Below are 25,234 nucleotides of genomic sequence, written 5' to 3' on the forward strand. Positions count from 1 at the left end.
AGGTGATTTTTCTATGAGGAGCCATATTTTTCAACATGGAATTTCAATTTAAAGCACATTGGGCTTTTTTTTTTAAGTTTAAAAAAAGTCATTTCTTTCTGAAGGAAGAAATAATTGAACAAAATTTAATATTACAAAGAAAAGAGACCTTAGATCAGGGGTGTCAAACTCAAGGCCTGCGGGCAGGATCCAGCCGCGGGTTGTTTAAATCTGGCCCATAGAGGTGGCCTGGAAATATCAAAGGATCGTTCCCGGTGCCTCTGCCAACCCGTTTTTGGCCTCCTGCAGCACTCTGCCAGCCAAAAATGGGCCACCCCGCCCCCGTTCCCCACCATCCCAGCCCCCCGCCACCACCAGCTGGTGAAGAACTACACCCTCAAATAAATCCAGTTTGACACCCCTGCCTTAGATTATGCTATCTTGCTCTAACACAAAACTGTACGTATATTCTTTAAAACTACATTAAAATGCAGTATAAGTGACCTTCAATCCATAGAAGAAAACTGGAACAGTTTGCTTTTCATTTAATTTCTCCAAAAACATTGTATGCTTAATTGTTGTGCTTGAATGTTCCAATACTACAATAGAAAATGGCTGTGCAGCCCTGTGGATTTAATTCTCAAATGATATTTCAGAGTGCGTTGTATATGTACATGAATGTAGCACCATTCTGCCATTTTTTCAAGTATCAACTGTCAGTCAATTCTGGAAAAAGCCATAACTACTTCAAAGAGTGTCAGAGATATGGTATATTTGTATTCTCACACATTCTGAAACATCTTTATGGAAACTGAATCCAATACATTGTACAAGGCGAAGCCAAAAAAAGGTAGAATAGGTTTATAAATATGATGAGATTACAATTGTGAGATAACAAGTCTTTCTTTCAGCTGCATAACACTGAAAGCATATCCTATTTGGACCCTAATATTTTTAGGTTCCAAAATTGAACATAAATTCTTTGAAATCAGCATGGAACAAAATTGAAAACCAATAAATCCACGAATAAATGTTAGTGATTGCCATTTGGTTTTAACATGAAATAGATGTGGAGAGTACAGTTTTGTTCTACATGATGATTGAATACAGTGTTACCTGACATTAATTGGTTCCAGAAGGTTCCATGGGTACTAAAAATGAAGTGCCAAACAAACCACGTGGCTTCCTGTCCCTTTTCCTATGTCAGTGACCTGCCTGGCATGGCAGACTTTTTGTCCGTTCTCCGCTTTTCCTATTGCAGAACTTCGAGTACCAAACAAAGAATGAGTACCGGGACCACATTTTCTCATCAAAATATGTCAAGTACCAAACTTGACGAGTTTTGAAGCACTCGAGTACTGAGGTATCATTGTATCAATTTCCTTACTACCTTAAACTCTGGCACTCCCAAGAATTAACAGTGATTCTAGTTTTCTAAAGCCAAAAATGTGTTTTATCTTTGTAACCATTATAACTTCTATTTATTCAAAGCTCTGATTTTTGCCCTAAAATATTTTATAAAACCGTGAAAGTAATGTTCAATAACTAAAGGTAACACTTACTTATAACTATCTTAGACAGTAATATACATATGTATATTAAACATGGTAAAATCTTTTCTTTCTGAAATTTAGGAAAACTGCACTAATACTAGGCTTTAAAATAATTGTTAGTAAATAATTAGTAAACATTGGCTTTCTAATCCATATGTGGTATATTTTATTCCTCCCTGCCACATTCGATAAATTCTCTCTAGGCTTTTGAAACAAATTATTATATGGTATAAACCTACCTTTTTAGGTTCATAATTCAACATGTAAAATAACTGTTCAGGAAACAGAAACTTCCCAATGTTATTTCCTGTATTTCAGTTATGAATTATTATGGTACACTATGACTTCATTAATAATGAGTATAATTTATGCAATTGATCACACCTACTGGATAAACAGCTGTGTGTTTTTCTCTCACTGTGAGCAAATGGGTAGCAGTGAACACTAAGTGTTCCATCCGTGTTAACAATGTGTTAGCAAATACATAGAATGGTAGCCGAAATTACTGAAGCATCAAGCATACTTTTATAGTATTAACATTTATTAAAAGATAAAAATTTTCATTTGAAGTAGTTGCATATAGAACAAAACTATAAACAGATAGATCTTTAGCTTTTTGGCCAGAAATTTGAGCCACTGTTCTCAAAACGAAGAACCAATCCTTTAAAATCATATTAGCAGTAGACTTTCAAGGCTGTTTTACACGTTTAATATTTCCGTTTTTTAATTTATTGTATCATCGTTATGTGTTTTGTTATTTCTGTTGTATGCTGTGTTGGCGACATTTATAGATGAGTTAAATAAGTTAAATAATCAGATAAACAGTCCAAAATTCAAAATTCTGCTTATCACAAAAGCATTTTAAAGTGTGAACTTACTGTGTCTCCATCCAAGAACATTTAGCTATAAAAAAGGTAAGTATTAATGCATCCCAGCTGGACTCCTTTGGTGTGGACAGGTATCCTTAAGATGCCTTTCTATGCTCAAATATAAAAATATAGGTGGCCCTGAAGCATCTTCAGAAGCAAACTTTAGAACAAAGATTGTGTTCTTACTTTAGTATGAGCCGTGGATCCTGAATCCATGGACAGGCACTTCTGTAGTTGTCCCAGAGGCGCTTTTTCAAGAGGCAACTGGACTTTCTGGTTTTTCTTTGTAGATGTTTCACTTCTCATCCAAGAAACTTCTTCTTCAGCTTCAGGTGGTTCTTGGATGAAAATTGAAATGTCTTCAAAGAAAACCCAAAAAGTTCAGTTGCCTCTTGAAAAATCTCCTTTGGGACAACCATGACCTGGATGACTCAGAATCTCCATAGACATTTCTGTAGTTTCATCACTTGAGGAGAGGGGCAGTGAATGATTTGAAGTGTGTTTGAGCAGCCTTTAGATTGCTCTTTGTTAAAATATTCATGACTGGGAGAGACATAGGAACAAGGTCAGCCAATGGGAACTATTTGGTGACTGACAGCCATGCCAGACGGCTCAGAGCTGGGGCATGGTTTAGCCTGCAATCTTCTGGGTCTGTGCAGAGAATTGAAACAGAAACGTAAGCAGTCTGATGCTCTGAGAAGTAAACAAGCAGTCTGTCTGGGCTTGTCTGCTTAAATGAAGCTAACTGCTTGTGTTTGCCTGTAACTCTCCTGCCTTGTGTTTACTTGGAAGAACCACCTGTTGGTATTGTACATTTATTCATCTATTCTTATGTATATAAAGAATTTAATGAATCCTGCTGCATCAGTTATCTGTGTGTGCTTCTGGATTTGAATTAATGCAACAAACTCTGACACTCTTACGTTCCGTCTTTCTCCTCTCACAATGGTTTCACCTTCACAGGTTTATTCCTGAGGACTGGTCTGCCTGCAGTGTGACCTGTGGAGTGGGTGTCCAGGTGCGGCTGGTGAAGTGTCAGGTGCTGCTATCCTTCTCTCAGTCTGTGGCTGATTTGCCCATTGATGAATGTGAAGGGCCCAAACCAGTGTCCGAACGAGCTTGCTATGGTGGTCCATGCAACGGAGAAACTGGTAAAGAGACTGATCTCCTCTTTAGGGGCTCACAAGATTTTGATGAACTTTACGATTGGGAATATGAAGGCTTCACTGAATGTTCTGAGGCTTGTGGTAGAGGTGAGTTCCATTTTCGGTTTCTCTCATTTCTTTGTTTCCTACATACTGAATTGTGGAAGTAATGTACTTGGATCCAGATTATATTTTTTATGTTTAGACTTCATTGAAATCAGTCATGTCTGCTAAGGGAGCAAGGATCCATCTCAAAGTTAAGAGGATTGAGATTTCAAACTGTGTAACAGAATAATGGAATAACAGCATAACAGAATTGGAAGGGACCATGGATGTCTTGTAGTGCAACTCCCCCCTGGGTGGAAATAGCAGGAACCCATATACCATTTCAGGCAAATGGTTGTCCAATCTTTTCTTAAAAATCTCACCCACCTCTCCAGGCAGATCATTCCACTGATTGTTCCAACTGTCAGAAAATGTCTCCTTAGTTCTATGTTGGTTCTCTCCTTGATTAGTTTCCATGCATTGCTTCTTGTTCTCTTTTCTTATTTTAATTGATTTTTCTAGAAAATGGTAGGAAGACTAGGTTAACATCTACTGTGTTTTCCCAAAAATAAGACAGGGTCTTATTTTCTTTTGCCCCATGAAATATGGCCTTGGGCTTATTAGAGGGGAGGGCTTATTATTTTCTGGGGCAGGTGAGAAGCGAGGCGTGCATTTTACCTTTCCAGCTCCGCCGCGTTCCTCGCCATTGTGCTCTGGGAAGCCGCTGGTTTAAAAAAACCCTTCTTGCGAGTTCAATCAAACTTCTTGAAGTCGCGAGGAGGGTTTTTTTTTACCAGGGGCTTCCCTGGACACAATGGCGAGGAACGCGATAGACCTGGAAAGGTAAGAGGTGCGCCTCGCGGCCCAACACCGCCCACCTTGCCCCAATGGTAAAGGCAGCCTGCCTGGTTCCCTTCTCCACCGTTCCTCTAGCGAGGGGTGGCAGGTGGGAGGGAGAAGCGAGGCGCGCCTCTTACCTTTCCAGGTCCGTTGCGTTCCTCGCCTTTTTGTCCAGTGAACCCCCTTGTAAAAAAAATCTCATGAGTTCAACTCGCCTCGCTTCTCCCCCCCACCTGCCACCCTCGCTAAAGGGACGGTGGGGAAGGTAACCAGGCAAGCTGCCTTTACCATTGGGGTGGGTGGTGTTTTTTTGCGTGAGAAGGAACAGGCGGGGAGGTGATCGTATTGCTGGCCTGCCGCTCTTTTTGCGATGGGTTCTTTTTGCATGGGAGGGAAGGGCGGGGGGTGGAAGCACTTTGATTCACCTGCCGTTGTTTTTATGGAGGGCTCTTTTTGCATGGGAGGGAAGGGCGGGGGTGGAAGCACTTTGCTTCAGCTGCCGCTGTTTTTGCGGCGAGCCCTCTTTTTGCCCCACAAACTGTACCGGTAGATGGTACAGTGGTAATGGCGGGGACCGGTTGCCCATGCACTTAAATAGTTGGGAACGGGCTTATTTTTGGAGGAGGGCTTATTATGGCGCATGCTCTGAAAAGCCCGATTGGGCTTATTAGCAGGGCATGTCTTATTTTCGGGAAAACACGGTAGAAAAATGATGTGTTATAAATTAATCTCATACTACCAGTAATTCCCTAAAACCACTCTAGATTTTTTTCTATTCACCAAAATGTAAATTCGGTCAAAGGTAAAATCTTGTGTTAGTGGTGGTGGTATTTCAAAAAAGATTTTGTATTGCTAAGCGAGACAGTTGTTAAATGAATTTTGCCCCATTTTGTGACCTTTCTTGCCACAGTTGTTAAGTGAACCACTGCAGTTGTTAAATTAGTTACACGGTTGTTAAGTGAATCTGGCTTCCCCATTGACTTTGCTTGTCAAAAGATCACAAAAGACTATCACATGACTCCGGGACACTGAAACCGTCATAAACATGAATGTTTATGCCAAGTGCCTGAATTTTCATCATCTGATCATGTGGATGCTGCAACAGTTGTAAGTGTGAAAAACAGTCCTACGCTACTTTTTTCAGTGCCAATGTAACTTCCGTCACTCAACAAATGTTCGTAAGTGAAGGGCTACCTATATTTAGAATAGTGATTGTTGGAAGAAACGTTCATCTGGATTCAGTTCCAAGTGGGAAAAAGACACTGGATTCATGGAAGTTGCTGGGAAAGAAGATTTTAATGGCGGACAGGACCACATGGCTCGAAGATGTTGGGTGAAGGGGGGAATAAGGGAAGAGATAGTGAGAGTGCCTGAGCTCTATACCCTCTCTGGGCTTTTGAATTTGAGCTTGTATTCTGATTGGTTGTTAGACTCCCATGGGGCCATTCAGGGGCAACTCTGTAGGCTGTCCTGAGTCCCAAGCTTGGTTGAGCCTTGCTGGATGATGTAACTTTCCCAGGTGCCAAGTGGTGAGATGGGTAGAGGGCCAATCCTATCATGTCCTGAGGGCCATGTCTTAATGCCATCACCCTGGAGCTGAAGGATGGGGGGCAGGGAGCTGCAGGAAACTGCTTTGTCTTTAAAAACATGTTCCTCCTTTTCTCATCCAGGGAAATATAATATTCTGCCTTTTAAATATTTCCCAGAATATTTCATTCTTCTAGGAGAGGAGTAGGTGCTAATGTCCTACATGATAATGCTCATAGTTTCACTGCGTATCTCTGTTATATCACACAGATACGGCCTGTAGACTATGTTCATAGTTTGGTTGTCAGGTAGAAAACCAAGAATACTTCTGAATGGTGATCTTCCATTTAGAGGCATCACATATTTTTGTGTCAACTGGCAAAGGGATGGAAATCCCTTGGGGTTCTCCACGGCCTATGCACTTCTCACAGATTATAGCCACCACGCAAAGTTACTGCAACACAGAGATCAGCGTCACCAAAATAATCACAATGTGAGAAATCAGCAGTCAGTCTTCTTGTTGTAAAAGAAAGGGTGGTTCTGTAGAAGAACGAGGTTGCGAACGAGGTCCAGATGGAAAACCCTTTTGAATTGAGAAGGTATCAAAATTCGCAGCTGGGGTCTTTCCAATGACTAAAGTAGTAGCCTGCTTGTTTACATTTCCTGCTGACCAGTTACATTTGGGGCAGAGAATCATGTTTTTAGAGAGAAAGGCTAAGGCAGGAAGCATCAGGTGTCATTTACTTTACATCGCCTGACGTCTGCCTCCCTCGTAAGCAGAGACATATGGATCTCAAACACCTACGGCTCTTGTCTATGTATTTCTTTTTCCTGAATCTGTTTGGTGACTCAGCTGGTTTTGATAGCTTATCCCACCAAATGATATTAGCTTGGATTTAAAGGGGAGAGGAGAAAAAAACACACACATGACAGAAATAGCTAAGGAAACCACTGCCTGGAGCTAATAAACTTGACACTTAAAGGAAAAGTCAAGGAGTATCACCATTAATGCCTGTTATGAGAATTGGCTGGTATACATTGTGTCCAATCCAACTGTCATTATTTTGGTATAATAGTTTATGGAGTGCTATGCACCTAACAATTCTAATCCTTAACTTCCTTAATTTCGCTGAAATCCTTTCCTTCGTTTCCTTGTTGGAAGCTGAGATCTGCCATACAAAAGTTATGTTTACGTAATAAGCTGTAGCATTTCAAAGGCTACGGATGCATTCTGTATAATAGGAAAATCTTACAGAGTGAATATTTTCAGTCCCATTTCCTACCCACAATAAGATGCAACTTTTCTTTCCTACTTGGTTCTGAGATTTAAGAATTAAGAAAACAGCTTCTTAAAGCTTTAATCTTCAGTATATCACAGCAGTAACTGGACTTACAGCCTTACTGAACCACGAAATAGATGGCAGTTCTGTGCATCCAAGGCAGCTTCCCTATTACAGGTATCCCTCAACTTATGGTACGAACAAAGTTGAGACCAGAATTTATGTTGCTGAGTAAGACAGTTGTTAAGTGAGTCACATTTGATTTTACAACCACTTGCCATGGTTAGCAATAGTAATAGCACTTAGACTTATATACCGCTTCACAATGCTTTACAGCCCTCTCGAAGCGGTTTACAGTGTCAGCATATTGCCCCCAACAATCTGGGTCTTCATTTGACCAACCTTGGAAGGATGAGTCAACTTTGAGCCATTCATGATTGAACTGCCAAATTCCAAGCAGGTGGCAAGTAGCCTGCAGTACTGCATCCTACCCACTATGCCACCCCGGCTCACTAAGTGGCTCACTGGTTGTTAAGTGAGCCATTCGTTCTTTAAGCAAATCCAAATTGCAATCCCATTGACTTTGCTTGTTGGAAGTTGGCTGGGAAGGATTGCCCACATGACACTGGGATGCTGCAACTGTCACAAATACATGCCAGTTGCCAAGCATGCAAATTTGGTCCACATGACTAGAGGGGGGAAGGGTTGGATGACCTTAAGCGTGAAAACTGATCGTGTGTCACTTTTTAAAGTGTCGTCGTAATTTTGAATGGTTACTAAACAAATAATTGTAAGTTGATCACTCTCTTATGGCCCTCAAACTCAGTGTGAAGTCCAAGTCAAAATAAATATTGAAATAAGGTAAACAATTTTGTTTGATTGTATCACTGGCCAGTTATCTCCTTGCCTATTGCTAAAAGAAGTTCAGAAAAAAAAACCGATATCCTTGCAATTTCCAAGTACAGTAATCCTCAACTTATGACCACAATTGAGGCCAGAATTTATGTTGCTATATGAGAAATCTGTTACCATATTTTTCAGAGTAGAAGATGCACCTTTTTTCCTCAAAAAAAGAGGCTGAAAATCTGGGTGCATCTTATACACAGAATACAGCATTTTTTGCCTCCCAAAGCCCTGCCCCTTCACCAAAATGCAGACCCTTATGGAGACTTTCAGAGAGCTCCTGGGGGCTGGGGAGGGCAGAAATGATCAAAAAAATGGCCCGTTTTTGCCCCCGCAGCCCCTAGCAGCACTCTATAAGCCTCCATAAGGCTATTCATGGAAATTTTTTGACAAAAAATGGGCCCGTTTTTCAGTTTTTTGCTCATTTTTGCCCCCCCAAGCACTCTGCAAGCCCCTTTTTTCAGTGTCATTGTAACTTTGAACAGTCACTAAATGAACTTGTAAATCGAGGACTACCTGTAAGTACATTTAACTCACTTGTAGCATAGCTTTGAGCATAATCAACCTTTACTTGATGTTCTTCTTAAAATATAATTAGAAACATTACATTCATGAATCTCCACTCATGCCTGTGTCATCCTACTAAGTGAAGCATTCATAAATCAATGAAAAGAAAACAAAGGCAGAGATTGTGGTGTGAGACCGCTGTGGGGTAGATTGATTAGGAAACTTTGAGATGAAATCAGTATAGCACCATAACAAATTGTAAAACCAGAAAGTCTTATAATGGTAAAAGAATAACTTGTTTGATTGCCAATGGTGTCAACTATCTCATCAGTTAAATATACTGAGAGAAGTTAAACAGGACACTATTTCTCATGCATTGCTATTGTTATCATATCATATTGTGCCGGGGTGGGATTCAAAAACTTTAACAACCGGCATGGCCATGATGGGCGTGCCTACTTGAGCTCCTGCACCACAGCGGGGGGAGGGGCTTTTGCCCTCCCCAGGCTCTGGAGGCTTTCCTGAAGCCTCTGGAAGGGTGCAAACAGCATCCCCCGGGCCCATTTCCGAACTTCTGGAACTTCCGGGAACCCATTTTTTGCCCTCCCAGAGCCTCTGAGCGGGCCCTGCACTTACCTGGCATCCAAAACGGGCCGCGTGGAGACTCCTAGGGGGAGAGGGGTGGGCAGGGCCAGCCAATCTTGCAACTACAGGTTTGGCGAACCAGATGTAAAATTAGCATCCTAGTCACCCGAACCGGTCCAAACCGGCTGAATTCCACCCAATATTGTGAAATCTCTGGTGTCAGTCTAAGACCCATTTTAACAGAAATACTTTGATGGTACTGAGTAAAAATGAAGTGTTGTCCCTGGGCTTTGTGGCTATGTTTGTATTTATTATCTTTGTTTATCGCACTGCATGTGTTCAGTTCAGTGTCTTGCAGTTGTTGGCAAAACAGCTGCCTTCCAGCATGCTTGAAGAAACACTTTCTGTTCACACAATTAAAATGAAATAAATACATTTCAAATAATCTTACATGACAGATAAGTTAATTGTATTTTTTTCTACTTCCCATAGATGAAATATAATAGACACAGAAGTAGGTTTTTGCCCTCAAAGGAATAGCAGCCAGAAGGAACTAATTAGTAATTTAGTCTATATTCAGTGGCTACATCTTCAACCACTGTCATCAAGTATCATGTAACAATTATGTTCTGCTAGTAGATATAAACATTGCAAATCTCATTTGATGGTATATTGAAACTGAATTAAAAGCTACTTAGATTCATACCATGTCTTACACTTGTACCATGTGGCATTTTAATTTCCAAGTCATAAAGAGAGATTTTTCAAGGGAAGGTAAACTCAGCTTCTACGTTAAAATTCTTGATATTTTTTAAAACTTGAATCTCAAATACTCAAATTGTAACAAATGATTTTTTACTCCCAATTCTGAGAAGCGTTTTCTCATTATTTATTATTGCATTGACTTAAAACCATTTTATCATCTTATTCTTTAGGCAGGAAGTTTTACACAGAAGCTCACATATAACCAGTGAAAGCAGAACAGTTTTTATTTGCAAACTTACAGTCTACAAGATACAATACAAAAGAAGGAAGAATAAAGAAGACGGGGGGGGGACCAAAGTTTGGAGCAAATCATAAAGTTAAATAGTATTGTTTAGTTCAAGATAAAGAGCAACCCTTGTGCTATAGTTAAAGCTGGACCTAATTAAATAACTTGATTAGGAAAGGATATTTGGCTTCTTTATTGCACATTACATGTTTGTTTGTTTTTAATTATTTTATATTATGTTTATATTAATGTAAACATAATAAAACAGAAATAATTACTAAATTAAATTGTATGAGTTTACATTCTTTAACTCTTAAGTCAAATAGTATTTTTTTTTAGTTAAAGGAAAGGAGCATTCCACCAAGCATTCTTCCTTGCTATGAAATGCTATATATAGCCATTTTCTGTAATAATGAGAAGCATATTATACGGTATCCATTTGCCAAAAATGCAAATATGACAAAGAACAGGAAACAATTCCAATGCTCTGACTTGTGTTTCCATACATTACACACTTGCAAACATGTGGCTGTAGTGTTCATACTTGACTATTTTAAGTGTAAACCTAAACCTGTATTTTAGTGAGCTTTGGTTTATTATTGTTCCTATTATTTACACTGGGAAGCATTTTTTTTCATATTGATGGGTGCATACACAGAACTCTCACCAATAGGATGCTGTTAAATCACAATTTATGCATTAGAACTTTTTCTGTTCATGGCAACTTCCCGTTTATTAATTCATAAGCTTGTTCTGTCCTGCTTTGACATATGTCAGTGATAAAACTCCATTGAAATCCCATTTATAATGTCTGTTTCCTACACAATGTGAATTCTTGTGTGCACTGTATCACAAAATACTCATTTGCCTGAATTTTATACCCATGTCTATGTATTTTTGAGCCAAAAATGTAAGTCATGAGCTTATAAACCCCTGTATGTTTTTGTGGGGATACTGCAAAATCAAGTTAGCATGGAATAAACCAAAATATGTCAGGCTTAACAGCTCTGAGAATTTTTTCTCTTTTTTAATTTAATTTTATTTATTTTTTGCTAAAATGCAATGTTATTTTGAGGAACAATGCTTTGACCCATCACAACAAAAAGGCATGTTTGTTTTAAACTTTGGCTTAAAAAAATAAGTCACTGTGTTGTCTATTCTGCATAGACGAGCGTGTTATTTTTTCTCATTCAGCAACATTTTTCAAGCTTGCTTGTTGGTTTTATAAACATTCTGTCATCTTCAAAAGACTTTGATGCTTCAATGAATTGAAGCACTGTGCAGCTTCTTTTCTTTCTATACTCTTTTTTTAATCTCTGCAGTAGAGGCAATGCCAAAGGTTTAACCCAAGCTAAACATCACCATTCAAGTAAATCTTGAAATTACAGTCAGATGACCTTTGAACATAGTGTCCAGACTGCAAAGACCATTCCTGTACATTGTGTCAGAGAAAAGGGAATATGTAGCATTCGGTTTCCTAAGTCCTGGGCAGCCTTTTTATTCCAGCGCTAGAAACCATAATGAAAACATTGTGGGCGGCAGTGAATTTGCATATTTTGCTTCCCTGAATTAGTATGTCCTAATGGTGGAGATTGGAGGTTGTATTTGAAGTCTGTCAAGAAATTACTAGAGGATACAGTGCTCTTAAGGGACACGGTGGCTCAGTGGCTAAGGCGTGAGCTTGTCAATCAGAAAGGTAGGCAGTTCAGCAGTTCGAATCCCTAGAGATGCGTAATGAAGTGATCTCCCATTACTTGTCCCAGCTTCTGCCAACCTAGCAGTTCAGAAGCATGTAAAAAACATTCAAGTAGAAAAATAGGAACCACCTTTGGTGGGAAAATAACAGCGTTTTGTGTGCCTTCAGCGTTTAGTCATGCCGGCCACATGACCACAGAGATGTCTTTGGACAGCGCTGGCTCTTCGGCTTTGAAACAGAGATGAGCACCACCCCCTAGAGTTGGGAACGACTAGCACATATGTGCGAGGGGAACCTTTACCTTTACAATGCTCTTGTCGTCTAATAAATGTTTTATCTTGAAGTATAGAAACATTCAAAGTGTACTGGAAGATCATAGAGAGTGAAGGAAACAGAATTATGGCTCGTTTTATTTTATTTTATTTTATATGTTTTTCTTTGTGAAATTACATTGCCCATTGAGAGTGGGTTTTTTAAGGCAGTCTTCAGAGCCACAAACCTTGGAAGCATGTGTAATTTGTTTTTACATAAAGGTTATGTCAGAAGACATGACAGTAAACTGAAAAGTATCTTGAAAGTGACCTCTATAAAATTCAGCTAAGCATAGTTTTCATCTCATGATGAGGTCTGCTCCATGTTCAGGTGGGTAGCATCATGCAACCCTGATCTCTCTCTGCAATGCTTTTTTAGCTAGAGCTTTTTAAAAACATCTGTAAGTTTTTGGAGACAAATTGAAACGAAGCCTTAAGGGTGTAGGAAGTTATCACCCAGCCCTCTCCCAGAAAAATGAAATATCTTAGGAAATATTGAAAAGGCAGAATATTTCCCTAGATGTGAAAAGGGAGAAACATGTTTTAAAGAGAGAATAGCTCCCTGCAGCTTCCTGCCCATCCCCCTTTGTCAATGGGCCATTGCCCAAGCCAGTCCCTTTACATAATAAAGATTCTCCCCTTCAGCTCCAGGAGGATGGGATTAAGGCATGATTAGCCTTCACCCACTCACCACATGGCATCTGAGAACTCAACCAAACCTGGATTCAAAACACAGCCTAGAGAATTTAATTGTGTTTTGAACACCACATGTTTAATGGACCCGTGCCCCTCCCGGCTGGTACTGGCATCCTGGGAGGTGACACGAGGCTGGCTTCTGGGCCTGGTGAACGCTTCATTGGGTGAGGGATCCTTACCAACTGCCTTGAAAGAGGCGGTGGTGAGGCCCTTACTCAAGAGGCCTTCACTGGACCCAATGGAGCTGGCTAATTATCGTCCAGTCTCCAACCTTCCTTTTTTAGCGAAGGTTGTTGAGAATGTGGTGGCACAGCAATTTCCACGACACCTTGACGAATCCGAATATCTAGACCCACGCCAGTCCGGCTTCCGACTCGGACACAGCACAGAGACAGCCTTGGTCACGCTGGTTGATGATCTCTGGAGGGCCAGAGATAGAGGTTGCTCCTCTATCCTGGTCCTATTAGATCTCTCAGCGGCTTTTGATACCATCGACCATGGTATCCTATTGCACCGGCTGGAGGGGATGGGAGTCGGAGGCACCGTTTTACGGTGCTTCGGCTCCTACCTCTCCGACCGGTCGCAATGTGTGTTGACGGGGGGGCAGAGGTCGACCCTGAGGCCACTCACTTGTGGGGTGCCACAGGGGTCGGTCCTCTCGCCCCTCCTGTTCAACACATATGTGAAGCCGCTGGGTGAGATCATCCGTGGTTTTGAGGTTGAGTACCACCTCTACGCTGATGATACTCAGCTGTACGTTTCAACCCCAAACCACCCCAGTGAGGCTGTCGAAGTGATGTCCCGGTGTTTGGAAGCCGTCGGGGTCTGGATGGGGGACAACAGACTCAAACTCAACCCCTCCAAGACTGAGTGGCTGTGGCTACCGGCACCTCGGTTCAGTCAGCTAATTCCAACGCTTACCATAGGGGGCGAGCAGTTGCCCCCTGTGGAACAGGCACGCAATTTGGGCGTCCTCCTAGATGCCCGGCTGTCAATGGACGATCATGTGGCAGCCGTGGCAAGGGGGGCGTTCCACCAGGTTCGCCTGGTGCGCCAATTGCACCCCCTCCTGGACCGGGATTCCCTACGCACGGTCACTCATGCACTGGTGACGTCTCGCCTGGACTACTGTAACGCTCTCTACATGGGGCTTCCCTTGGGACGCGCCCGAAGACTGCAGCTAGTCCAGAACGCAGCCGCGCGGGCGGTCATGGGGAGTACCAGGTACTCCCATGTGACACCGCTCCTACGTGAGCTACACTGGCTGCCTGTGGTCTTTCGGGTGCATTTCAAGGTTTTGACCACCATCTTTAAAGCGCTCCATGGCATAGGGCCCAGTTACCTGCGGGATCGCATCCTCCCACATACATCCCAGCGGCCAATTCGCTCTCACAGAGAGGGGCTTCTCCTGGTGCCGTCCGCTAGGCAATGCCAGCGGGCGACGCCAAGGAGTAGGGCCTTCTCTGTGATGGGCCCAACCCTCTGGAATGACCTCCCCCCCGACATCAGAACCACCACCGACTTCCGCTCCTTCCGGCAGAAACTAAAGACTCACCTGTTTTGACTGGCTGGCCTGGCATAATTTCAACGCCTATCTCCTGGCATTTATATTTTACTGGTTTTTAAGGGTATTATTCTAGTCTTAATTTTATTGGGTATTGGGATCTTAATGTCTGTTTATTTTAATTATTTATTAGCAATACAGTCCTGCACATCTTTTATCCTCCTCTTATGCATCTATCCATTTTATATTTGTATATATATATTTTCCATGTAGTAATTTTAATTGTTTTAATTTTGTTCTTTGACATGGACTGTACACCGCCCCGAGTCCCTTTCGGGAGAGGGGGCGGTCTATAAGCGCTAATAAATTGAATTAAATTGAAAAATTAAATTGCCCCTGCATGGCCCCATGGGAGTCTGACAACCAATCAGAATACAAGATCAAGATCAAAGGCCAGAGAGGGCATAAAACCAGGGACTTTCAGCATCTCAGCCCTTCCTTCTCTTCTTCTCCACCAACATTAAAGCATGTGATCACCTTTTCTGTTCAGGACTCAAGCCATGTGGTCCTGTCCACCATTAAACCATCTTTCCAAGCAGCCTCCATGTCTCCAGTGTCTTTTCCCCCACTTGGAGCCGAACCCAGAAGGACATTTCTTCCAACAAGTGTTACCTGGATTAACCAGTATTCTATGCCATTTGACAAATATATTCCTAGCTCTAGTTGGAATAAGATTCTCAAGCTATTTCAAACCACTGAACTCATTAAAACCCAATAAACTTGGGATTTCTTTTTATCGGCTCTTTGGGACTTCTAAACCTTTGTTCCACTTCTATAGATCCAGAACACTCCATTATAATGATATAATGTCTGTGCTGCTATCTAATAGGGTGGTTTTGACTCAGTGCTGGATTTCACCTCAGAACAATAAACGTTAAACGGGCATTTCCTTTAGCCGCAGGCAATAGGGTTGCATCACTCTATTCCTAGAAAAACAAAAATAAGACAGCTACTGCATCTAATCCATTAAAAAAGGAAGATATTTTTCAATTGTCTAGAAGACCTATTGTATATCTGCCATGTTACCTTTCCACTTGTAAGTCTTTCTGCTCCTCTGTGCTAGTAGCCATCTGTGATGCTGCCCTATTGACAGATAGAGAGTATCAGATTACTTTCCTAAAGGCACCACGCTCCCAAGTTGGCTGTTCCAAAGGATCTCTTGTTAGTATCATGTCTGCAGTTGTCTCTGCTGACTCTGTACTTGGAATGCAGCTGGCAGGATTTGAAACATTAATTTGATTTAATTTGGTTTGTGTGTCCAGGTGTCCAGGAGGCTGTAGTGACTTGCCTGAATAAACAGACCAGAGAATTTGCAGATGAAAATCTATGTGTGAGCAGTCGGCGCCCCCCACAGTTGCTGAGATCTTGTAACCTGGAACCTTGTCCCCCAAGGTAGGCTGCTGTTTGCTCTTTGCTTCTCCTTCATATGGGTTCTCGGCGCCTTGAGAAGTCATTTGCACTTTGCCACGTTGTATTTGAAAGGCAGAGAAATTTGACACAATTGGGAACATATTTCCTGGCATCCAGCACAAAATAACTGCACTGATTTAAAGTGAATTATTTTCCTATCCACTTTATTGCATTCAGGGTTATTTCTAGGACAGTATATGTGCAAGTAATTCCACTCTACAATGGAATTCAAGATGTTCCCGATGTCTGTTCTGTTTGTTCTGTTATTTTCCAGGCTATGTGCCCATGCCTGGGTTGGTGCGAATGGCAAGAGTCAGTCGTCAGAAGTTGCAAGGAAAATTAATTCTTTCACATTCTTTATGTGGAACTGAACACTTTTTAACACAACAAATTGAATTGGAATGACTACGCTCAAGACTTTTCTGATTTGTTTAGTTTTTGTCTTATACTGTACCTTAAAGTTTTTCAACCCTACAATTACTAATCTGGTCATTTGTAGGGCTCCAGTTTAGCAAAAATGGGACAGGGTGGCTCAGTGGCTAAGACGCTGAGCTTGTCAATCAGAAAGGTTGACAGTTCGACGGTTTGAATCCCTAGCACCGCGTAACGGAGTGAGCTCCCGTTACTTGTCCCAGCTTCTGCCAACCTAGCAGTTTGAAAGCATGTAAAAAATGCAAGTTGAAAAATAGGAGCCATCTTTATTGGGAAGGTAACAGCGTTCCGTGCGCCTTCAGCATTTAGTCATGCCAGCCACACGACCACGGAGACATCTTCAGACAGCGCTGGCTCTTCAGCTTTGAAACAGAGATGAGCACCACCCCCTAGACTAGCACATATGTGTGAGGGGAACCTTTACCTTTAGGTTAGCAAAAATTGATTTAGGCTAATCTTGTCATCTGCGACACTTTATAAAAACATGATACATGAGTTTGTAAGTGAAGGAACATCAACAAGGAAGCTGTAACCATTTTTCACTTCAGTTTATATTTCCTGATGGTCATTCTTCAGCTTTAAAGCACCCTAAAGATGATTTAAGAAACCAAGGAGGCTTACATCAGAGAAAGTGTTCAACAGACTTCCATTTTAAAATAGTTTTGACATAGTCACTACCAGTAATGCCTTAGTAAAAAGGCAATCTTTACCTAAAAGTGATTCTTGTCCCATTTTTCTCTCTCATTAAATTGTCAAAATCATGTTAAATGTAAATGATGCTTCGAAGAGAGTATGCAGAAATGAATGGACTATATATGTGGCCTTTTGAAAAGAGGAATCTGCATGATAAATCTTAGATTCTATAATAAGAACATGTAGTGTCAACATCGTTTAGCAACATTTGGACATACCGGGATGGGTTGCTTCTACCTTGTGTTTGTATGCTAAGTGTGGGTGTGGGCTGTGGAAGGAAGAGAGGCAAGTAAGGAATAAAAGCCAGATGGATGGAAATAAAAGAAATTCCAGCAGTGGTGAAATTCAATTTTTTTTACTACCAGTTCTGTGGGCGTGTCTTGGTGGGCGTGGCAGGGGAAGGATACTGCAAAATCCCCATTCCCTCCCCACTCCTGGGGGAAGGATATTGCAAAATCCCCATTCATTCCCCACTCTGGGGGAATACTCAAAATTTCCGCTACCAGTTCTCCAGAACCTATCAGAACCTGCTGAATTTCACCCCTGAATTCCAGGCAAATTCTGCAGCTTTGCTCTTAAGATAGTTTCAAAGCTAAGCTTTTCTTTTTGTGTGAATAACTGAATGGTAATGGATAGATGCACACTAGTTGGGAAAACTCCCAAAGTTCCAGAACAATTTGTACATTACTCTCTCCAACTTTATGGTACCTATAAGAACAGAGAGCAGGGCACAGCATAGCAACCTAATGGTTCCTAGCACGTCTTATCTGTTTCAGAACCTCAGTAGTTAGTAAATACCACAGCTGTATGCTAATCTATACTCGGACATCTTTGACTACTTGTCTTCTGTAAAGCTGTTCAAATAGAGCCTACTTGATGCATTTTGGTGTGTTTCCTTTTTCTTTTTTTCTGACTAATTAATAAAAACAACCTCACACTCCCATATAATATAGAAAACACGTAATAACAATACTATTTTAATAATACAATTACTGCTGTGGTTAGCCAATACGTATAAAATGCTACATGGATAGTCCTTGATTTACAATCACTTATTTAGAGACTGTCTGAAATTAAAGCAGCACTGAAAAAAAGTGACTTACAACAAGTCCTAGCACTGTATGATCATTGCAGCCTCCCCAAAGTCACATTCAGGTGCTTGGCAACTGCTGCATTTATGTCAATGCAACATCCTGGATTCAAATGACTGCCATTTGCAACTTTCTCAGCTGGCTTCTGACAAGCAAGTCAGTGGGGGAAGCTAGATTAGCTTATGACTGTAGGCGATGACCAGTCTGAGCCTGAGGGAGGGGTCAAATCAGTCTCGAATCTCTTTGTAGCCACAAGAGATCTAAGGCCAGCCCACCTTGATCTCCATTGATTCTTATCAATCGCCCTTTTGGTTGGACCATCAATAGTTCAGATTCTTGTAGACCAGGGGTGTCAAACTGGCATCCAATGGGCCACGTCCACCCTTGTTTTAGTGGATAGGAAAAAAGTTATGATACATCACATGTCAACAATGTGAGGACGCAAGTTTGACACCCCTGGTCTACAAGAATCTGAGAGAGCTTAAGCTTGCAATAAATTTTTATACTCATTTGAACTGCCTGGATCTCCTGATTTCCCTGGCGCTTGACAATGACCCTGTGATTCATTTAACAACTGCAGTGATTTGCTTAACAACTGTGGTTTACAAAAAGGCTGCAAAATGGGCATAACTCATTTAACAATCACCTTGCTTAGCAATGGGAATTCTGGTCCCAGTTGTGGTCATAAGTCAAGGACTACCTGCACAAGACTTGGGGTAGTGGATAGTAGTAAAGAAGAGACTGAGATCAACTCCAATGTTCCTTTACAAGCTTTTCCATTGTATTCCAGAATAGCATCTTCCAATTTGTTAGGAAAAAATAAACATAGATCCCAAATTAATTTTCAGATATCATTAGGAGGGGCATCCCACTTGTCTCTTTTATATCTTATCCTGGGGTGGTACTCACTTACTTTCCCTACTGGTTCGCAAATGTGAACGCACGCATATGCACACTCTATGCCTTCCGCGCATGCTCTTTTGCTTGAAAGCATGCCTAAATAGGATGGCATAGAACGGGGGGGGGGGGCGATTTCCACTACCAGTTTGGGTGAACCGGTCCGAACCAGCTGAATACCACCTCTGATCTTATCCCTGAGAGGTTTGATGAATAAATATCTCTCTTTCAGGCAGTGTTGTTCTGTATCTAAAATTGTGGTCAGCTGCAGATACTTTTCCTTCAGGAATAGTTCAAAAGACCATTCCAATCTCTTTTGCTCTTTCTGTTTAATGCAGAAGAAAAACAAAATATACCAAATTATCAGTGAGAACCAGTGGTGGGTTCTGGATTCCATTCCAACCGGTATGGTTGGAATGGCTCAGCGTCACCCACATGCACGCGCGCAGCATGCACACATGCAGCATGCACATGCGTTGTAGCTGGAAACGATGCTTCCACTAGCCCTCACAATGCTCCAGCTGCTCGGCGGAGCATCGCGCAGCCGCTGTACGCGCCATGTGCGTGCTTGGAAGTGCCAATAGCTTTAAAACATGGTAAGGAGGGCGGGTGGGTGGGCCCTGCGGAGCATCATACTGGAACGGTACCGGGGCTCCGGGCAGGCTCCGGTACACCCGTACCGGGGCGTACCGCCTGCAACCCACCACTGGTGAGACCATTCTAATCAATTTAATAGCATATTAAATTAAATCCTGTATCAAAATAATCTGGGGGTCAAATGTTGAGATACACCTGGGAATGGCAAGCTCCTTTTTAATTAAAATGAGAACAAAATGTTTTGAAGTCATCATGGGGGGGAAATGCTTAGGTATCGCATTATTTAAAGAAAAAAAATAGCAAAAAGGAAGTTTAGACTGGGAAAGTTACATGAAAGAAGTGGTGCTTAATTAATTATCTTATCCTAATTCCTTTAAAATGTTTTTCTTTCTTCATGTTTGATATGCTTTAAATGGCTGAGTATGGGAGTGAGTGACAAAACAGCCAGGAAAAGTTCAAGGCATTATTTGCAAAAATCTATTGCCAAAATCACCTACCAACAAAAATCTCCTTTTCATCTGCCAGTCATTTGGTAACAAGTTACTTTCATGAAAATAAAAATTGTTTTGAATGTTTTGCCACAATCTCATTTTCAGGGAGAGATAACACTGTGAAATAAAGGGTAATATCTTGGAATAGGAAGACAGCATAAGGGACAGCTGATGGCATTATCCTTAGAAGGAAAAGAGAAGAACTGCAATATTTTAAAATGCCCCCTGTCGCATATCCTTTCTTCTTTCCTTGTTCTCTGTCTAAGGGGATTGAAAATAATGACGTATAAAATGGAATGAATACTGTCTGATTAACCTTGAAGTCTAGAGGGTTTTTTTTCTTTCAAATTTGAACACTGAGTACCGATGCCTGCCTAAATTGCAAAAGAATGCCTATTTAAAAAATAAATAAATGGCACTTTCAATTTATTTGAATTGCTACAAAATGTTTAAGAAGATTTTTTAAAAAAAAATCTGCAAAGAGTCCTTGAGGAACGTTAGACTAAGAAATGCCCAGCGCTCATCCATCCATGTACCCAGGCGAGGAGCGCCGAGGTTATTGATTGAAAGGCCGGTGTCTGCCCTAGTGGCGGCGCTGCTTTTTACTTGGTGGCGTTGCTTTTTCTTTTCTTTTGGTTTTTTGGTATACCCGGCTTATAAGACAACCCCTGATTTTTGAAATAATTTTGGGGGGTTCAAAAGTTGTCTTATACGTCAGAAAATACGGTACGTTCATATCACAATTCCTGCCCTTTGCTCCTAAACTCATCTGCAATGAAGCTTAATTAACTGTTGTTGATCCATAATCTCATTTAGCATCCTTGCAAAATTTAATTTGCTTTCTTGGTGTCAATCACTGGACCATAATTAAACTCCTGATTGTGCATCTATAATTTTCTCCGTTCAGTTGGTGTAATCTTTGCCCTCCAATAAAAATAGTATATGGTAAAACATTTAGAAGGTCAATCCTATTATAGCTTAAAAAGAAATTAGCTCTTTGTTAAGAATCCATTGTCCATGAAAACCAGAGGTGGGTTGCTAATTTTTTTACTACTGGTTTAAGCGTGCTCCTGTGCGATGCTTCTGCTCATGTGCAGAAGCATCTGGGCGGGTGGGCAGAACCTCCTGCCGCCACAATTACCGGTTCTCCCGATCCGGACCAAACCAGCAGCAACCCACCTCTGATGAAAACATCTCATCAGTCAATGGAATCTGTAGCACTACACAGTTTAATTTCCAAAATTTTCTCTACGGAAGTAATTGAATTCACTGGCTCTTCACCAAGAGAATGAAGATCGTTTCTGAGAGAATGCAACTTTCCTTTTCTATGTTTCAAAATGTATGGAATAACTTGCTTGGTCCCAAACAAAGAAGAATTGCAAAAAAAAAAATAATTCACAAATGACATCAGCTGAAGACATTGATCTGCACTGTCCTGCAGTGGGATTGCTTTATGCCAACTTCTCACATCCAGCTGTGTGAACATTTTCTATATTAGCTGCCCTCAGTATCTAAACTACAAATGTATATGGAAGGGAATTCAACAATGGTTAAGATGCAAATATAATTTCTTGCGGTGGAATGTTTGCAATGTTTTTCCATCTCTATCTCTGAAACTTTCCATTGCAATTAATTGACTCAAACATACTGTCAAGTTCTCTACTTACCAGGCACAATGGCTTGGGTTGAATTTTAAGCTCTTATTGGGGTGGGGGGGGGGGATCACCCAAGTTCCTATAGTATCCAGATATATGCATGTAGATGTTCTTATTAAAATGGTCATAAAATCTGTTCATAAAATGTCAGGGCACATCTGTAAAAACTTATAAAAATTATTTCTGGGCATGCCATTTTCCCTTCAAGGATTCAACAATTCAGACATTGTAGTTAATGTTCCTCATGCGCAGATATTTTTGTTTCCTCTTTATTACCACATTGGAAGAAGACACCATTGTTCCTTATAGCGTAATGTCACTGAATTCAATGCACTTTCCATCTTTAATTGGCAGGATATGGGATCGGAGGTTTTAAATTCCGAAAAGAAATGTATTCTTTTGAATACAGAAAGAATTATTTTTCTGCCAGGACCACAGAAGTGAGGGCATTTCTGCAACCCAAGTCAATAATAAAATTAGTTTTGCAGTCTGGGTATATCTTAAAAAGAATGAGTATCTTTGGTTTCACTTTGGTTCCATTATTTCACAAACTGTCATAAAATATCTTACAACCATGTAACCTTATTAAGCATAGTGACTGCTTCGTGTTAAAGTGATTGTTATTTCCATGCTAAATGCAGAAAATAAGGCAGAAGTGGGTTACTTTGAAGATCTTACTGGAAATCTTAACACTTTTATGCTAGCACATTAACAATGTTTTGATCATCTCTTGGGGTTTGTGTGAGTATAGGTAGTCATTGATTTATGACTGGTTGCTTAGCAACTGCTCAAAGTTATGGCACACCCCAAAAAAGGTACTGACCACCTGGATTAAAGTTCCAACGTTCACCACCACCCCATGTGGTCACATGACTGCATTTGGGGGCTTGGCAACCAGCCCTCATTTATACCTTACAGCGTCCTGCCGCTGCATTATTATAATTTACATTTTTTGCTGGAAATCAGCATTTTCTTCTGGGTTCCAGCAGAAAATACCCATTGTGGATAACAGGCTCACTTAATGACTGCTGCATTTGCTTAATGACCACCGCAAAACAAAGTCATAGAATCAGGCTGAACACATGATGACTTACTTAATACCTGTAACTATTTACAACAGTAATCTTGGACTCCATTATTGTAAATCAAGGACTACCTATAGATTACTGATAAAATCTAGGTAAATTCTGACATAATCCCTAAAATACCTATTTACAGTCAGCAATTGATGTGTGGTTTTTCCCCCCCTATGAACTATATTACTCATGAGGTGGTTGTCACAATTTTATTCTGTTCATAGCCTGCTTATGGTTTCAAATGGGAAGAGATGTATGTTTCTAGCAGGGGTGGGGTGCTGGGGGTTCGCAGGGGTTCTGGAGAATCTCTAGCTAAGATTCTGTGCAGGTTGGAGAACCCCCAAATCCCACTCCTGGCTGGCCCCACCCACCCTGCCCCTGCCAGGAGTTCCCACATGGCCCATTTTGGATAAGTAAGTGCAGGGCACGCACAGAAGCTTGAGGAGGGTGAAAATGGGCCTACCTGAAGTTCGGGAAGGCCAGAAAATGGGCCTATTTCCAGCCTCCAGAGGGCCGGAGCCTGGGTCCTCATTTTACCAACCTCAGAAGGATGGAAGAATGAGTCAGCCATGAGCCAGTCAGAAACGAACTGCTGGCAGTCAGCATAATTAGCATGCAATACTCTGGTCTCACTAGTGCATCACCATGCCTTACAGCTAATTATCAAACTGTTTTAAAAATCAAGCTATAATAGACTTTTTATTGACTTTAAATTTACATACAACTTGGGGGAATTTGGTGGGTTCTACAAGATTTTAGCCTACATGAATTTTGCTAACTGCTCCCCCCGTTTATTAGAGTATACAATATATTAAATGGAATATGTCTGACTTGAGAACAAAAGTCTTTTCCCTAAATAATACCAACTTGATGATGAGGGCATAATATTTGTGACTGATTGAATCATTGATAGCAAAATATCGGTCACTCAAGAAGACTAGCCATGGACTAGTTTTTGAACTAGTCCACGGCTAGTTTTTTTGAGTATACAAGCATTGGCCATTTCTTTTATAAGCCAATATAAAGCTTCAGGATTCTGTCTTTAGAAGAGAATGAAAAATGAACACAGTGAAATTGTCCCAAGATAAAAGGTGATAACCTTGTACCTGTACATCTTATATCTCTTGCATACCTTCTACACTATACCTCTTATTAAAAGCAGAACCATATGCTAAAATAGCGCATCATATTAACATACATTCTCCTATTCCGCTTGTCACTATATGAAGCTTTGGCTGTTGCCACAGACCAATTCCTAATTCCTAAGAAAACAAGTTCAAGTTTTACAAGAAATCGGAAAGCTTCTGAGACGGTGTTACCAAAGAGTGCCTTCTCCAGGATTCCTGGACTCCTGACTCCATTATCTTCAGACTGCGCTGCTTGTCATGTTTTTAAAGACATTTTTGTGAATTATAGGTGTACTTGGAAATGAATGAAGATATATCTTGGAACAATTTCCTTGGAGTCTTATATTTCTTTGGTTCCTTCTCTACATTACATCTGTTTCTGAAAATGATTTTCCATCTAAAAAGATTGCATGAACTAGTGAATTTACAGGAGCCCGTTTCTCTATACTTTGCTATATATAGTTGCCTTTGTCAAATTAAGAAATAGCTGCCAGAGTCAAATTTAGAGATAGTTTCGTAAGATTCATTGATTATATTGCAGGAATTACATTCCTTGCCTTATGGGCAAGCAGATGAAAGATCAGAAGATTATGGGACATATAAACTTGGACCATATTATTTTCAATAGCAAAAAAAGTGTATTTTTACAGGCATGTATGAATGATTCTGAGTCAAACCATTGGAGTATCTAGCTCAATATTTTTAACAGTCAAAGGACAAAAGTACAAAGTAAAAAGGTGGGAATCGAGACCTTCAAAAGTTGTTATCAAGTTACATTTTTCAATACGAGGGGGGGGGATGAAATTTATGTTTGGGGAGTACTTAATTTTAATTAAATGGAAATCCAACCAAATAATTTTAATTTAACTCTCACCCTATCCTCTGTTTTGAGGGTGGCCCTTGCATTCTATAACCTAGGAAGAGATATACACAAACTTACATCTCTTTTCATGAGCTTGTATGTTATATTAAAGGAGGAAAAAAAGCTGAAGTGATTGATCTTGGTCTGATTTTTTTTTATATCTCAAAAGCCTAGTGTTTTAAAAGAGGTGTGTAGACTTTTTATATTGATGGAATGTATGTATGTGTGTGTATGTATGTGTATATACATACATGCATGCATACATACATACATACATACATACATACATACATACATACATACACATATATGCCTGTGTTTCCAGTCTGTCGTCAACTGGAAGATCTCTCTGAAGCCAAAGAAATAGACAATGTTCTGTAATAACAAGGTTATTTCTTTATGTCTGTGCTTA

At 40.7% G+C, this 25,234-nt stretch overlaps 1 protein-coding gene across 2 annotated transcripts in view; it reads left to right on the forward strand.

The window, feature by feature from the left end:
• LOC309387749 (ADAMTS-like protein 1) overlaps positions 1-25,234 on the forward strand; it is a 267,422-nt gene that overhangs the window by 164,045 nt on the left and 78,143 nt on the right. For both annotated transcript variants that reach the window (XM_081944501.1, XM_081944502.1), the window contains 2 exons: positions 3,365-3,654; positions 15,754-15,883. In XM_081944501.1, the coding sequence (XP_081800627.1) occupies positions 3,365-3,654; positions 15,754-15,883 (420 nt within the window). The remainder of the gene's footprint in view (positions 1-3,364; positions 3,655-15,753; positions 15,884-25,234) is intronic.

This window comes from Natrix helvetica (genome assembly GCF_964273705.1).
Source record: "Natrix helvetica genome assembly, chromosome: 2".
In the NCBI taxonomy this organism is placed as follows: Eukaryota; Metazoa; Chordata; class Lepidosauria; order Squamata; family Natricidae; genus Natrix; species Natrix helvetica.